This window comes from Melospiza georgiana, chromosome 1 (genome assembly GCF_028018845.1).
Source record: "Melospiza georgiana isolate bMelGeo1 chromosome 1, bMelGeo1.pri, whole genome shotgun sequence".
NCBI classification, from domain to species: domain Eukaryota; kingdom Metazoa; phylum Chordata; class Aves; order Passeriformes; family Passerellidae; genus Melospiza; species Melospiza georgiana.
Genome location: NC_080430.1, coordinates 20293871 through 20311615, shown reverse-complemented (window position 1 = coordinate 20311615; position 17745 = coordinate 20293871). Strand labels below are relative to the sequence as shown.

The 17745-nt window shown below is 35.8% G+C and overlaps 1 protein-coding gene across 1 annotated transcript in view; it reads left to right on the top strand.

The window, feature by feature from the left end:
- The window catches only part of MALRD1 (MAM and LDL receptor class A domain containing 1), a 230646-nt gene that overhangs the window by 18423 nt on the left and 194478 nt on the right, over positions 1 to 17745 (top strand). Inside the window, exons 7-10 of the mRNA XM_058018380.1 lie at positions 2024 to 2181; positions 7316 to 7408; positions 9603 to 9810; positions 17284 to 17430. Of these exons, the coding sequence (XP_057874363.1) occupies positions 2024 to 2181; positions 7316 to 7408; positions 9603 to 9810; positions 17284 to 17430 (606 nt within the window). The remainder of the gene's footprint in view (positions 1 to 2023; positions 2182 to 7315; positions 7409 to 9602; positions 9811 to 17283; positions 17431 to 17745) is intronic.

The window sequence follows — 17745 nt, the reverse complement described above, 5'->3', positions numbered from 1 at the left end:
CATAAATGAAGAGGTTGAATATAAAACAAGTTCTATAAACTAAAGACATGGTATGCAAACTGCAAAAATTCCATGCTTGAGGGCTCAAACTTGTAGTGCAAATAAAGCTTGACTTCGTTTTCTATTATGATTTTGATCAAAGCTTTTACTTCTATAAATAGAAGAGAGTTAAGAAATAAAATTATTAAGACTATAACTACTATAAGAAGACTATAACGATAAACAACTATATTTATAAAGAAAATATTTCCTACAGCCTTTGAATAATCCTCCTTTGCTGGTATCCCTAAATTAAATAAAATACTTTCTGTCCTTGCAAGAACTTTTTTCTTTGTTGCTTTATTTCTTTGTTTCTCTAGTTTTGTATTGTAGGCAATTTATCTATAATTTTTCCTCTTAATTCCTCTGGTGTCAAAAGTTCTTACAGAGGTTTTATATTCCCCTGTAGTACTGTTCAGAAAGTACTTTTTTGTTGCTTTTATTTTTTCATGTATGCTTCATATATGCCATCATATTTTCCATAGTTTATGTTTTTTACATTGGATTAAGCAGAAGCAATCACAATACTTTCACAAAATGCATTCCCCAAAGTAGAGTAAGCATGTTATTTTGGATACAGGCTCATTCTGGAGGCTCCATAGGACTTTGGTTTATCTACAGCACAGCACTTGCTTTCTTGTCAAAACATCATGTCAACTCCTCTTTACCCTGCTTTTAAAGATTCAAGTTCTTGAAAGGAAAGAGAGGAAATAATGTTAATTATCACTGGGCTCAGATAATAATATTGGTTGGTTTTATAATGGCATCAGAGAACTCTGAAGCTAGATAAACAACTGGTAGCATACCTTCTAGTGTTGCCTATTTCTCTTATGCACAAGATAGCATTCATAGACATGTAGATGCCTTGTTCATGTCTGTGAAAGAGAAATCTGGGTTTAATCTACAATATTTTCCTATATAAAAGTTAGTTGCTGTGGCGTGAAGTTGTAAGCTCAACTCCAAGGAAATTTCAAGAATATATGACAGTGTAAATCATTGCATAACACAAGAGTAAACAGGCAACAAAAGGAAAAGAATGTTTATAGACGTTTTTAATAAAATGAGCATTTTTTTGGTGAAATGCTCATTTAATAAAATGAGCATTTTTTTGGTGAAATGAAACACTTTCTTCCTTCACCTTGAGATTGTGTAACATTTGTATTTGAGATAAGTTTTATTTAGAGAAATAAACATAGAAACTGCAGACTTAAAACCTTTAATCAGACCTTGTTTATTATTTTAATAATTGCTGCAGAAGGCAGCAAAATATTCAGTGACTCAGGAAGCAGGGGAAAGAGCTGATATATTTAGTAAAAAATATTTAGCCTTTTTATTTCTGAAAACTAATAGATGCTGTTGAGGGGATGGAGAGCTCCTTTGATCTCTGTAGGAATGCTTTTATAAGGGCCAGTAGGTCAAGCAGAGCATAAATTGCTTTTCTGCTTCACATGGAAAGACAATATGCTTCCAATGCTTTGTTGCAGAAGTTCTGTCTGAGGAGTAAAGACCTTGATTACATGGTGGAGATGTGAGTGCTTCTTGCAGCAGTGGTGCAGATGACCTTTATTTCTTTGGTTGTTTTTTAAACATTGCTGTGAAAAGCATATTCCCTGAAAACCACAGTGGGAAGAAAGCCCAGTTTCCACATATATTTGTCATTAGATATTGAGTGGTTGTAAATGTAAGGAGGCTGAGCTGGGACTTCTTGCAGGTTTAAGCATGCAAATTAAAACTTGAGTTACTATCAACTGATGTGATTCGTGGTTGCTGGGGTTATCTGTGAGTAAAATGAAGATATATATATTTATCTATTTAATAGGAAATAGATGATATCCAAGTCACATCATCAGCATGAAGATCAGATTTCATTTTTGCTGGAATGGGTCTTTGGTGGAATTACATGAGACCAGTCCTTATTTGTAATGACTGAGAAAAAAATGTTTTGTGAAGAAGTGACCTTTGTGTCCTTTTATTTTTTCTTCAGGCCATTTTGAGTGGTTAGAAGCTAATGACAAGGCATTATATGAAAGGGCCCATCTAAACAGCTCCATGTGTCGTTGCTCCAGCAAGAATTGCCATTTTCAGTTTCATTACTCCATGGCAGATAGCAGTGTTCTCAAGGCAGTACTGCTTTTGAACCAGGTAAGTAGAAAAGTGTTCATTTCCAAAAGTTAAAGGTGTGGCAGTCCAGGTGTCACCAGACAAAATGCAAGACACACCCGCTGCTGCATGCCTGTCCCCTGAGTCAGTTTGTGCACAAACTCACTTGGTTACTGGTTAATTCCACTGGTCAGTGCAATTGCAAAGCCTGGATCTTCACCATCTCAGCTATGAACTGATTTGATGGGTGAATGTTCTGCAATAAGGCTTCAAGAACAAACTCAACTAATACAGAATTAAATCAATTGGAGATTTCAGGGGGGGGGAATCTATAGTAATAGCTTTTCTAGCCTTCTTCCTGTTATGGAATTAAGAAAACAGGTGCTTTTGTCTATGGAGACATATTAAAAACAGTTGTTAATTCAGGATAGCTGGAAAGTTCTTGATTAAACACCTGCTTTGCTTTGCCCAAGTGTTAGAGCAGTAATTTTTCTATTCTTCTACCTATTAGTAGATAAAAGAGCCTTGCCAGAATGAAGCACACATGTCAGTTGAGCATTGGTAGCTATTTCCATCTTTATTACCTCCCCTACCTTGTGAGACTTTCTACTATTAGGATGCTCTCTTTTGGAAGTCTGGTTTGATAGGTTAGTCTTGATGCTTTGCACTGCTACTTCATGAAAGCAAGATCAGTAGAGCTGCTCTCACTCAGTTAATGGCTCTCATATCTTGCTGCTGGAGGTGAATTCTTATCACACAACAATATACATATTTAAATACTGGATCAATTTCATTCACAAAGATTAGAAACTAAAAATCCCAAAGTATAACACAATCAAAAGGTCTTAAAATTAGGACAGGTAATGGAAACAATTTATTTCTTCCTGGTTGTGTCTTTGAATATTCATGAAAACAACTCCAGGCTTTTGCTCATGTTTCATTTATAAAAGCCAATAGTTGTATTTTTCTATGGCTGTGTCAGGGAATTGTAACATAATCAGTGTTCTGGTCAGAATGCATGGATTTTTGTGCCATAGTACTTGCCAATAAATCCCCAGGTATGACACTCTCAGCAACCTTGAGACAGAATAGGAATATTGATTTCAGCAGTTCACCTAAGTAGCATCAATGGACCCAATCCAAGAGTTGTTTTTCCCTGAAAACAGAGCAAATTATGTAAGTGAAAACCATAAGAGAACTGACATATGAGTTCCCATAGAACTGAGAACCTAAATTGAATTAATTGATAAACTGGTCCTTACATGCTCATTAGAAGAAAATTTTCTGGCATTTATTACATCAGTCCCCTCTGTTTCCACAGATTCTCTTAGCCCTTCTATGTTTTAGTTATTGAATTTTTCCTTCAGAAATCAGAAATTCAGAAATCAGAAGTGTATTTATTGCACACAGACTTATTTAAAGAAGGTGTGAGTCACTCATACTGAAAACTTTGCCAGAAAAATCTTCAGGAACATAAGCTTCTGCTGGTAGTTTCAGGAAAAATAAAACAACATACAGACTCATGTTTAAGACTTCTTTAACTGAAATGAAGAGAGAGTTGGCTTTTTCACATTTTGCTACTGAATCATTAGGTTGTTTATGAAAGACAAATGAATTGTCAAAACTAGCCAATATTAAGAACCAGAAGTGAGGGTTGAGTGCTTATTCTGACCCTGGAAGAAAACAGAGCCTCTGTCCTGGGAGCTGCCATTCAAAACAGCCTCTCAACTGTGTGTACCTTGCAGTTAGTTTCCTGCACATCCTATCACTTTATTTTTTGATCAAAACCTCTTGTCTTTGAATAACTCTTCTAAATCCCAGCACTGGCAGGCCCAACATTCTGGGACTGGATTATACCCAATGTACAGTTTCAGTACTGTTCTTAGAGGCAAGTGATGCCAGGTCCTGTCACTGGTCACCACATGAGGAAGTTGTGGACTCCAATGATGTTTTCCCTTAGTCTCCCCCAAGGTGAACAACCCAAGAGACTTCTGCTGCTCCTCACACGGCTTCCCCTCAATGTCCTTCACCATCCTCATGGCTCTCCTTTGGACACTCTAACAGTTAAATCTCGTTTTTATATCGTGGCACCCAGAAGTGCCCCCAGCACTCAGGGTGAGGCCGCCCCAGTGCAGAACAGAGCAGAGCAGGACAATCCCTCCCTTGCCCTGCTGGCCATGCTGTGCCTGATGCCCCCCAGGACAGGGTTGGCCCTCCTGGCTGCCAGGGCACTGCTGGCTCAGGTTCAGCTTGCCATGGGCCAGGACCCCCAGGTCCCTTTCCACGGCTTTGCTCTCCAGCATCTCATTCCCCAGTTTGTACGTTCAATTAGCAAAATAAAAATGGAAACCAAATAATATCATGTTGAGTCTATCACTTGCTGTTCACTATGTGTTTGTTACTCCCTTTAAGTAATGGGCTTATTTTTCTTCCTTTTATTGCCTTAATCTTTACATCTTTTATGGATTTGAAAAATCCAGAAATTAGGCAATAAAAGGCAATTTCAACTAATGCTTATACATGCAAGTATATTTATATCCCAATCCACTAAAATTTTTCTATGTGTTCAACAACACTTGCAAAAGTCATGTGAGTACATTCCTCTGCAGAAGGTAAAGTTGATTAATCATTGTCGGGGGGTAAAAAAGCTTTTGTGTCAAATTACTCTCTGAAAAGAGAAGTAGGGACAAAATAATGGGTGCAGTTGCACAGCAGTGCAGGTATCAATAGAGAAATGTCAAAAAAAAAGATAAAATTATTTTATAGATGGAGACCTTTATAAAAAGTTGGGATTTCTCTTCCATCCTTCAAATCTGAGCAGCACTAAGTCAGAAAAAAAAAAAACCATTGTGGGGAAAAGGAACAATTCTTGCCCATTTTAGCTTTACAAAAGGTTGTTTATTGATAGTAATAAATCACAGTAAGGGGGAATAAAGTTGTCTTGAGCAACCGTTCCCCTGCATCACCAAAATAAATCTTGAAGGAAAGTACTGGAAAAGCAACACCTTCCATATTTTGGAAAAAGGTTATTGACACAAGGAATGTGCTAGAGGGGTTAACCCATTTGTAGCAAAGAGGTGGAAGAATAGGACAAGCAGGATGAATACTACAAGTATTGTGAGGAAGGGAAATGATATTGTTGAATTTTTAGAGCTGTATAAAATCACAGGATAAAATTTGCTTAAAATACTCTTTCATCTGAGGAGATTTACAGCTTTCAGTGTAAATAAAAGTCTCAGAAGGTCTGGCTACTGGACAGAAAACTCAAGTTTACTGCTACAGGCTATTTACTCCTGCTGTATTAAAATTACCTTGGGAGAAAAATGGTCATGGGGCAGGGTTTCCAAGCTATTATCTGAATGTGAGCAAAATTGTAGTATCAAGGTGCATCCAGTCAAATACTCAGCAAATACAGTGCTTCCCAAAAGATATACAAATGTGTTTGAAGGGTCTGTACATGCAGGTGGGGAGGGAGCACGTTAAATAAAAGCAGAAATTTAACCACAGGCTATGGTTTTAACCTTCCATGCAGTATGGTTCCTAGTACATCCTTTTCTGTATCTCATATGTGCCAAAGGTATGATTAGGCTGAAAGATTTCCTTTAGAAGCTGAATTATTTAGTAAAATGAAGCAAGTTTTACACCGAATGAGGTGTTCTCAATATAGAAAGACTTTTGCTGAATATGTCATGTAAAGAATTGAACAAATACATCCCATACTAAAGTAGAAACTCACAGCTGACTTTTATTTCTGAAATCAAGTATGCCATGTGCTTTATCCAATTTGATCTCTTCTGTCGTTGAGTGTTTGAAATTAGTGTGTTCCCTTGGCATCGTCTTGCAGTTAGCCAAAATTTCTTTTCTTTTTTTTTTTTTTTTTTTTTTTGTTTTTTTTTTTTTTTTTTTTGTTTTTTGTGATCTTTGAACACATGTTCAATGGGGAATTAATCTTCCAGCTTTGCTAATATATCAGAATGGCCTTGGTAAGAAAAGAGCACTAATTGTCTGTACATCACAAATAATTCCAATGTCCTTCTGCTGGCTCACAGCCTATCAAGCAGTAGGCAGCACATTTCTCCTCTCTTTATATTATAAAACAGGAAAAAAGATAACTGTCCTTGTCTATAGTACTGATAACATTTCACATGCCTATCATACCCCTTTTATTAATCTCCTGTAAGATAAATTGTTTTTATACTTTCAATTTCTCGTCATACAAGAGACTCTTCATTTCTCTTATCCTGCTTTGCATCTTTTTCTGAACTGCCACTAATTCTGTAATATCCTTGTTGGAAAAGGTAGGACCCATACTTTGCAGCTTCCTAAAAGGAGTCTCAGTATTTGATATTTTTAATAGTGAGTGTGTTTGTATGTATAGCCTAAACTTTTCCTGCAGGTTTTTTCTGTCTTTTTGGTTTTGCTCTATTTTGCAACTGCTTCTTGAAAAGATTTTGTGTGGGTATATAAAGTTCAAATTTCTGCCTTCTCTCCTTTATGCCTCAGTATGTTGCAAGCAGGATCATGACCAGAAGCAAAATGAGTGTGAGATACTTCTGCCAAATTATTGAATCAAAAGGGCTACATAAAGGGAGCCTTACCATATGTAGCACTCTTCCTGTTACCCTTAAGAGGTGGAATTAAAATGGGAGGATTAAGGTAATTCAGTTCATGAGTAAAAGTTGCTTGGTGTTACTCTGTGTGCTTGCTTTACAGATTTAAAAAAAAAAAAAAATAGCCCAATTTATTGGGTAATTCTGGCAGATCCAAACTTCAGTTCCAAGAGAAAGAAATATAATTAATTACACAACATAATATAAGCAGTTATATATGAAAAGGAAGCTTATGTAGAGAACACCATGGAAACATATTGTTAAATTCAGCAATAACATGGCTTAATTTACATATTAATTAATGTTAATTCTACCAACTCAACTCCTGATAATTATATTATTAGTCTGTTTAGTCACAAAAAACACGTGTTATTTCCCCTCTCTTCATTAGACCTCAGTGCAAAGATTGCAAGTGAGTATGAGAAACTGTATTTTTTCACATAGAGCAACTTTGTATATGGTGGTTGTTTAGCTGGGAGATGAAAAGATGGATTATGAAAACTGGCCTCAATAACTTCTGGAGGAACAAAAATTATCTTTATTACATTGTTTTCTACATTTTACAGGAGGAGCATGTCTTGTGGGAAAGCAATACCATGACTAAGAAGGAATGGGTCAAAGTGAATATACAGCTACCAACAGGGCTACAAAATATAAAGGTATGAATGAAAAAGGCATGTGCTCAATTTTTGAAGATGGTTTACTTTGTTGTTTGTAAATCATCTAGAAAGCCTAAAAAATTGTTTAAATGGTGTGTATATTGAATGTCTTGCTATTTTTCCATTGCTTCAATATGAGTAAATCTCTGGCTGTATCTCAATAAAATATCTACACAAACATGACATACAGAAGCTGCTGCATTTGAATAATATGCAAGAAAATGAATAAAAATCTCATCTGATTCTAATTAGTCATCTGAGGCCAAGTCAGGAATTGCCAACTCATTTAAATGTATTTATACTGTTAAGTGAGATGATGTAAGTGATCTTTGTGGAACTTCAGTGAAATTATGTAAACCACTATTTGGGAAGATACCTTTTCCTTGAAAGTTCAGACACAAAGATAAATGCTAAATTGCAGCTACTTAATTTTTATATTAATTTAATTAGTTTCCATTTTAAGTAACTTTCCATTTACAATTTTTTGTACTTCTGTAAGTAACCATCATATTGTACTGCTTCAGCAGTCAGCTGAAAATATAATCTCTATGAAAGGACAAAAACTAAGCCCACTGCAGGAATTGATGTTTTGACAGATGTTAGAATGAATGCATTTCACTAAGCTAGTAGGTTCTAAGGGTGTGTTGTTGCCTGTCTCTCCTTTTCCCACGAGGATAATTTTGAATAAACAAGCAGATGTGTAATTAACTTATCTGTAGTATCTAAAAATAAACATCTTCTTAGGTTGTATGTATATAAGTAGAAAGCCTACTGTGTATTCTTGTACAAAAACTGCAAGGATCCCTTGCACTTAGGGAAGGAAACATACTATTTTAATATTTGTGCTTATTTTGTATTTTCAGCACAGCATTCTGTTTTTTGAACTGATAGAGCATGGAAGCATTAGACGACTTTTGTCATTTTGAAGAAATTTTCTCTAGTGGAAGACAATGACATATATAACTCATGTTTTAGAAAGAAAAATCCCTCTTGAGATTTCACTCCAACCTAATTGCCAGGCTTTGGGGAGTGTGCTAGACCCTTCTGCTTATGCCCCAAATCAGATCTGTTCCAGTTTCTTCTGTTTAGTCAGATACTCTAACACAGTGCTTTCTGACCCTTGCACATAGCTGCTTTCTGAGACTCACACTTTGGTCATGTCCCAGTCTGGGAAAACCCACAAATCCATTTTTATATATTCTTCCAACTCCTGCTCTTTTTTCTTAGTGTTTTCTTTTATTGCCATCCTAATCTTTTTGATTAATCCAAGCTTTTTTCCTCCTGCTCACTGCCCTAACTCAGGTAAAAGAAACCTTGAGAGCACAAATGGGATAATTTCATTGCTTTGAGAGCCAGCAGAGCTGGGCTGCACCATGCCCAGGAGCAACAGATGCTCTTCTGGAATTTCATTGCTATAAATCAGCTTGTGCTAAATCTGCTCAGAGCAAGGGAACTCTGTCAGAGAGAGAAATGCTCCTTGAATCTCTGTGTGCATATCAATAGCAGTAAAATAAGCAGGGTGAACGCACAGGCTCAGGATTGGCATGTGATTGTCCAAATAATTAAAACATTGGCATGGTTCCTAGAAAGGTTTGACCAAAGCAAATCAGCCACACCTCCAATCCTGTGCCCAGCACAGTTCCAGGATTGCAAGCAGGCAGGGACCATTCCCACAGCAGAGACTAGGTGCATCCATTTTGTTTTATGTGATGAAACAGTTATCAATTGTTAAAACTCCGCTATGCCAGCTGATGTCTGAGGACAGTCCCCAGCCCAATTTACACAGCTGTAAGTGGAAATTTTCTCTTGGGGATCTGCAAAATGGGCTTTTGAAGACACTTCAGAAAGGAGGATGAAGTCTTTAGGATATTAGATTTCAGGACACCTTTCTAAAATACAGGGGCATTATTAATTTTTAGCTAAATATTTATGAGAACAGGAGTTTTTCTTTAAGATAGACTTTTTTTCTTTTAAACTTCATTCTTGCATATTATTCAAATTCTTCCCTCAAAGTTCAACGTAAGTTTTCCATAATTTCAACCTGAGATATCCATACAAAATTTCCGATTCTGGTTTGAAATTTATCACAGTTTTGCAATGGAAATTATGAAGCACTTTTTACACCTAGAACTGTTTTGTGTAAATAAAATCGGTTTCACTCCATTCTCTGTTGACACAAATATTTTGTTGACAGCTTGTGTTTAAAGGAGCACTCCAGAGCAGGGCAGGTTTCATCTGCCTGAGTGGCATCCAGCTCCTGGATGCTGCACCATCAGAGCCAGCAGGTTTGTGCTCCTGGGAAGAACCCTCCTGCAGGGATGGGCAGCCCGTGGCCCCTGGATCAGCCTGTGACTCCCACTGGGAATGCCCTGGTGGCAGCGATGAGGACCCAGCCACCTGCTGTGAGTGAACCCCATTGCTTTAGGGGGGCAGCCTGCTGAGCAGCGCTGTGAAACCTAAACATTTCTGTTCAGCAAATCCCTCGAAAAATATTTTAAATTTCTACGGCTTCTTTTCCCCAGAATATTTAATGGCATACAGGTTAAAAAAAAATGTTCATAGCATTTTCTTCTTTCCATTGCTATGCATTCCTCTGTCTCGCCTCATCATTTTAGATACAGTTGGTAATTTATTTAATAACCTACTAAAATACAACATTTACTGTGTTTTTGCTTAAATATATTCCCTGTATACCACTTTTATAACCCTTATTTGCAAGGGAATGAAATCTGCCTTGGGATTTGTTTTCTGAACAGTTTTCTAATTTAGACTCTTTGTGAATTACTGTCAGAAAATGCATTAAGTGACATTATATTTGCACTATGATACAAATCACCACAGAAATGTAGTTCAGAAGCTGCATCTCCATTATATTTGCAGCTGAAGGTAAGTTTGTTTAGAAGCTACAGTTTCTACTGTACAATCAAGAGTAAAAAGAAAATAATTAAAATTACTGAAAAATGTCTGTAATAATTCTAAGTAATTTTAGATGTCCAAGTGAAAACGTCTTTAGGGACCCTATCACTTCTAAAATTTATACTATAGGGCATGCATAAGTATGTGTGTTTGCCTGTGGTAGTAACACTTAAATATGTGTTTAACCTAAAACGTGCACATATTTAAGATACCAGTGATGATATATATTGCTGCTGGGAGGAGCCAATTAAAATTCTGTGTATTGCTCAATGTAGCAGGATTAAAAACATTGATAATATTTTATTTTCTAATTCCTCAATGAGACTTCAGGAAATATTTGTGATTGCATGCCATTTTTTAAACTCACAGTCAGAATCCTTAATTTTTTTCAATTACTTAAAGAACCATGTGGGAACTATCTCTGAAACAAGTAACATGTGCAAATGCTGAAATCACATTTTAAATAGGAAGGATATACTGTTTTATCTGTGGGTAGAATCTAAGAAAACATTAAAGTCTGTTAGGGCTCCCTCTCTGAGGGCTCTTTTTGATTTTTACAAGGCTTGACCCTATGCTGTGTCTGTGTCTCTGTGTCTGTACTACCTCCATGGGTAAGAATGTGGAGAGCCCTTGTGAGTTCTTTGGGAGGAATGGAAGTGATTTGTATTTTCAAAGCTGGACTTTATTTCTCAACAATTTAGCAATCCCACTTCATAACAATGAAAAAGAATTTTCTTCATTGTGGTGAAGAGCAACTGGAAATAAAAAAATAATTTTTAGATTTCAAAGGATCATGAAACATAATTGTAGCAATTTAAGGGAGCTTCTAATCATAGTACACAAGACAAAAATGAAGATAACTCCAAACACTTACAGGCCTGTGCCTCAGACACTGGACATTTAAGTTAGGTAAACAAAAGATTAAAAATTACCTAGATCTAGTCAGTCTTTTAAAGATCACAGTAGAATCTTTGGAAATATTTCCTCTGTCGTGGTGATGTTGATGGGTCAGAAAAACGGAGATTTGGCAAAGAAGAAAAAGTCAGAATGACCCGACGGTCTCAACACTGTCCTTTGTGGAATCTCCAGAGTTATGGTGCTGGGACAAGGAATGATCAGTGCAAAATGTTCTTCAAAATCTCTGCCTAGTGCTCCATTCTCTGCTGCTGCTTCTGCAATTGACTTTGGTTTTTCTACTGGCGCTGGCTCTCCACTAACTCTCTTCAAATTAAAGAAAATATGACACTCACTTGAAACTGAGGAATAGGGATTGTTTGTTTAACTATGTTTTGAGGTATTCACAGTTTGAAGAGGTATCATTTTATTGGAGCAGTGCATAAAAGTATATTCATCCCCAAAAAGAGGGTGGGAACAGGTTATTTTCTGGAGTATAAGTGCCAATAGTAGTTGCTAATTTCTCTGACTACTGGCTGAGAAGAAAGAGCACACAAAAATGTGCCATCTTTAAAATAACAATAACTATTGTTAAAGTTTGCCCATTTTAATGGATAATATTGTCTTGCATGCTTCCCACACTCCTTTTCAAGAAAGATGGCCCTAATGGAATATAACTACTCAGCAGTTTAGTCAGCTTAGAGGATTCATCTTTTAGATACTTTTCACAGTATTGAGAAAAAAAGGTGTAAAGAAAAAAATTCTTATTTATTTTTGTCTTTTGTTCTTTTATTCCCATTATATCAACTTTTCACAAAATCTTGATATTGTCCTCCATGATGTTTAGAGTTCACTATATTCATTCATATTGATTTTCAGTAAAATTTCCTCTCTGGTACAGAGATGCATGTTATAGCCTTTATTAGGTCTTTTAGCATCTATCCTTGGACACATCCTCAGTAGTTTCATTTTTTGAAGTGTTCTCAGGTACTGAAAGAGCTGACAGACTTCCTTCCAGCAAAAACAATGGCAGACAACTGGTACTTAATGTGAAGGATTCCCCTCCTTTAAGAATTTATTTTTTTCTTTATAATAAGGAATTTAAAAATAATGTTTCTTTTTGGTCATCTTGATTTGACATGGGTAGTGTTATAATAACACAATTTACTACAAGAACAAGCACATAAATATTTTGTAACTCTTCCTAATCTTTCTGTTTAATCTCTGCTCATTTAGATAAAGATATATTTAAGTCTAGGAGACTTAAAAGTCTCAAAAATTAGGAAATTGTCTAGGAAACATATGCATATGAGTAACCATCTTTATCTGAGTTGTTAAAATCTATGAATCTAATGGAGTGATAAGTTATGAAAGTACAGATTTTACTATTAAATTCTGCATTTTCATTATGTCTTTTCTGACAGCTCCTGTTTGTGATCACTTCTAATTTTTTTATTTCAGTGAGTGATAACAAATTATGAAAACCTAGTTAATATATTTGAACAGAAAGTGAGAAGCAGGACGCGGATAATTTAAAGGACTATAAAGATCTCTTTCATGGTGGTGCCTTTTCTTTATTTCCCACCCAATATAAACGAAGTAAATACTGTGTCAAAAAACTAATATTTCAAACACTATACTTATTATTATTTTACATTATTTATTATTATTTTACATTATTTATACATAACCTTCACAATACTTATAAACCCATAAATACTAATGAATCAGTTGCTAGCAGTCCTAGCCGCTTGGAAACAAGTCTAGGGAGCACTTGCTATTTTCAGGTAATATCACACTTTGATGCAGTAGTGTTTCTGGAAATTACCTGCTCATCAGCATCCATGTAAATTCAAAATTATTGTAGGGTGGGGTCATCCTACAGGCAATTCTGAAAGAGGATCATTTCCATTTACCTTAATTAGAAACTTTCTTAAAACAGCCATCTTCACTGCTTCTGCTTTTAATTTAACACCTCTAGTATTACCTTAAATATTCTTAGCTTTTCATAGGATTTGTATAATTTATGAATATGGAATATGTAGAATGAAGGAAACCTGTATAATTTTAAAGGCATGTAGCTTTTACAGCATTTCATTTACAGTATAGCAATTTACAACTGCCAATCCTTGCAACCTTCCACAGCAGGTGAGCACAGATGCAAATATTTTTATTACCATTCAAAATTGAAGTGGAAAGAGAACTTTTTAGTCTGAAACATTAGTTTTACTAAACGTTGGTGCATTTCCTGTGAGACTGAGTTTGCCTGAAGTTGTGAGTCTGCTCATTGATCTCGTATGCGCATGTGGAGAACAGGAAGCTACACCCATTCTATTTTCACAGATTTTGCTGCTGACGAGCACTGTGCAGCAGCAAAATCTTTGTGTTTCACCAGAGCAGCTCCAAGCAAACCTGACCTCTGCAGAGCAAGGGTGGACATGAGATTCTCTTTAACTCTCTCAACCCTAAGCCAGGGAGCTGAGTCACTTCAGAAGGATGTGAGGCCTCCTCACCTATGAGAGTTATGAGTCATCTGTCTAATGACTTATGACATGAGGAAGTTCAGGCTGGATGATCTGTGGCCATCTGGGATACTTCTGTATTAATCCTTTAACAAATTCTAGGGAAATAAAATTAATCACAAAATGGTAGGGAAAGTGCACAGGCACTCAGAAAGAAGGTAAATGTGTAACCCTTCGCTTTCACAAAAGGACATTAAATGTTAGCTTGAAATTGTAAAATATTAGTGGCAAAGACATTATTTGGTTTCTGTTCATAATGATAGTTATTACCTCAAGTTCCAAAGACACTTAGGCACTGCCATACTGAACGAAGGGAGCACTCTCCTCATTCTCTACTGGTGTTCAAGGAGACACCAACTGATGGAGAGACCAGCTGAGCGTCCCCATTTGTGCTCATTTGGTTGAGCTCTCAGAGCAGGATTGGAAACTTTCATGCACTTGCAGCCTAGCAAAGCTGAAGCAATATGACTTGGCTGATAACCCAGCCTAGTTAACAGAACTGCTTTGTTATTACCCTGGGAGGAGCATGAGGAGATGGGATAGATAAAGCTAGTCAAAGAAAAAGTATTTCCATTTCAACTCCTATACTCTTGAAATATGTGCTTTGTTTCCTGGGGTTTTGGGGGGAGGGTTTTCTGGTTGCTGTTTTGTTTTTGGTTTTGTTGTTGTTTTTTTTTTTTGTTTCTTTTGAATATGTTGAAAACCGATTGTATTAATTGAAAAATCTTTTCAGTGTATTTTATGGCTTTAGTAGCCTATGCTTATTCTTGAAACTCAAAAATTTTTTGGGGAACAATTTTTTTTTTTTTCTGGCTGCATCATTGGATTTTGTAGAAATGGTGTAAAAATTTACTCCTTCACTAAGTAAGCCATACTGATATATTCACATGAATTAAAAAAAATTCAAATTTGACTTACTGTTAAAATGAAAGCTTTTATTACCTTTCTATTTCCATTTCTGTTTTGCTGAATTACAAAGGTCTAAAATAGAGAACTGACTCATTTTCCACTCAAAATGTTGAAAACCTATCTGCAGTTAGAATCCATTGAAATCTTCCTAGTGATCTATAAAACATAAGCTCTGGTGTTGAGAATTCCAGTAGTAAGGGACAAAATATATCAGAAAAGAGTTCTATGTCAAACTTAACTGCAGCATGACTGCTCAAAAACTATAGGCTGTGCAGTCACTTATTTTCCTACTATGGATAGTGAAAGATAATCCATAATCCCTTGAAGGTTCAGATAAAAATGCTGAATGTTTGATAGGAAAGGCACACTTCTTAAGGTTGATTGATGTTTGAGGAATGAAAAAACACACTGAAAAACTCTCTTACTTGGATTTGGGTTTTAGCCAAACTGCAGAACTTTTCTTTCAAGCTTGATTAAATATTTACAAGTACCCCTTAAATTTTTAGAATTAAGTAGGGATAAAGTTTAAGTTTGACTGTTAATTTGGACAAGTGCATTTCACTCAAGTTGAAGGGTAGCTGTTCTACAACATATTTACACTTTTAAATTGAAGTATCACTTCCAGATACTATATAGGGGCAACACTTGGGTTTGGTAATTGACTCTGGTCAGTATTTCTTTGTAACTGGGTGCTTGTTTAGAGCTGTAAATTTCAAGTGAAAGGTGGATTAAAAAGAAAACATTTAGTATCTAAAGTATGGTGATCATTGCCATATTCTATTTCCTCTCCACCAACCAAGAGAAAAAAACCCAAACCAAACATCATCATCAACAAAAACCAAACCCAACCCTGAACATCAACCAAAAAACACCCCAAAATGCACCACCATGAATTGTCTTCCTACCTTTACAATTGTGTTCAGACTTGAATAAAGTTTGTAAAAATGACTGGACAAAACCAATTTCATTTGGGATCATGTTTTGCTCTGGATGCATGTCTTTTTCCCCCCCACTTCTTATATATTCAGCCTAAAAAGGGATATTTATACATTTCATTCTATATCTATAGGGTTAGAAGGAATTTTACTACAGGCTGCCAATGTAAGAAATGCTGATTTCACCACACCTCTCATCCTGTTGAACAGCAAGGGCAGTGATGGGCTCTGATCATACAAAATCTGGTCCCAAATGCCTCCAGTTAAAAGACAACATTGATTTAAAAATATTTCCATGCTAAATACCTTTTAGAGCTGTAATATAATAGTTATTAGTACTATCTTGATCTTAGTTTCATATTTAAACAATTATTTGAACTCATTTTCTTTGGTGCCTATAGGGTCATTTATGCATGTCTTTTTGGGTATTCCTGTGCAGGCACTGCAGTCACCTATTTATGCAGTTTAGTGGGGTTTAGGGAGGCCAGGAGACAGAGATATTTAAGCAAAGAACGTTTGTCTTTTTGTGTCACATTGGTTCTCTCAAGACTGCTTAGCTAAGGAAAGCAAAATGTCTAGATATAGTATTAATCACCAAAACAGCTTAGTCTTGGATATCAATTTGCATATTCAACCTTAATGTACTAGCAATTGAAGTCTAATTAAAAAGATACCTAGTGAAAAGCATGAAAAATTAATCAAATATGTTAGCCAAGTTTCATTTTAAACTAAATACGCTACACTAAACAGAAAAATATGTACCATCAAATTTTAATGTATATGGTGAAGCCAGGTAAGAGACACTCATATTTGTGGTTTATTTTCTACCTTAAGATTTAGCTGCTTAAATAACCTCTATATTTCTGGGAAACTTTTACTATTTAGCTTTGCTACAATGATGCTTAAAGAAAGATGCATTTCATTTTGGTTTTGTACAATCTTAAAATTGGAGTAATATGTATGATCTTTTCTGAGGTTGATATAATCAGATAAATGTGCTGTGGGAGCAGAAAGTGACAAATACAGTTCTAAAATAATGGTTGCAATTGCAATAAGTGACCCCGGGAGTTAAGTGTAGCGCCTTGGGATGCTGTTCTGGACCAGGAAAGAAAACTCTGGGTATAAAACTTTTCTATCAAAATAATTATTTGTACTCAATCAATGTAGGAGTGTGTGAAATTTTTATACAATTTAAATTGGTCTAATCCATACCAACTGAGAAAGTCGTCTTTCACTTTGCAATAAAAATTTCTAGGCAATCTGAATAATTGATAAATTTAAATCTCATTTTCAAAAATAAATTAAATGAAAGCTTAATTCATCTTTGCTTTCCATATATTTTAAGCCCTAAATGAATTTGATTTTTCTCACATGTTCATAACTAAATTACTGGTGCAATTCTTCTTTAAAAATATTTAATATTATTTTGTAATACGTCAGCAATCTATGTATAGGTCTTTACAATGTTTATTCTCTTATAGGTAGTTTGTTTCATGGTTCTGAGTTTGATTAGGAAAGGAAGGGCCTGCCCAACCTCTTACTTGTATTCTAGAACTAATTATCCCTCTGAATAACCTGCAACATATTTTTGCTTCTTCAACACTCTAAATACATCTAAGTACAAAACAGTCAGAGTTGTGGCATTAAACTGTTGCATCAAGTTTAACTTATTGATCCTCTGTTGTTGTTCTTACCACAGCTAATTACACCTTATGTGATTTTGAGACTGACCTTTGTGGATGGAAGCCACTGAGCAAAGGTGATGCTGACTGGAGCATAATGAAAGGACAGGCTCCCTGGGATAGAGCACTCCCTGGCAGAGGTCATGCAAACAATATGGGCCATGGTGAGACTTATTACTATTTTTCTCCTTCTGTCATGAAAATTCCTACTTGTAAATGGTCACAGACTGATAATAAAATCTGGTTTGAAATGGATGCCATGCTGTATGTAAATAACACAGGTAATGTGCTACAGAAAGCCATTCTGTTGGAGATAATATTTTTTAGCTGTGATCTAGTTACTCTGTCTTGGTAACCCTTATTTTTGGCTGGCACAATCAGTGAGGTATGAGACTCAATGCAGTTTTTTTGAGATACTGAGCTTTGAACTGACAGCTGACGTTTTTGTGCATATCATAACCATTGTTTACCCAAGATTC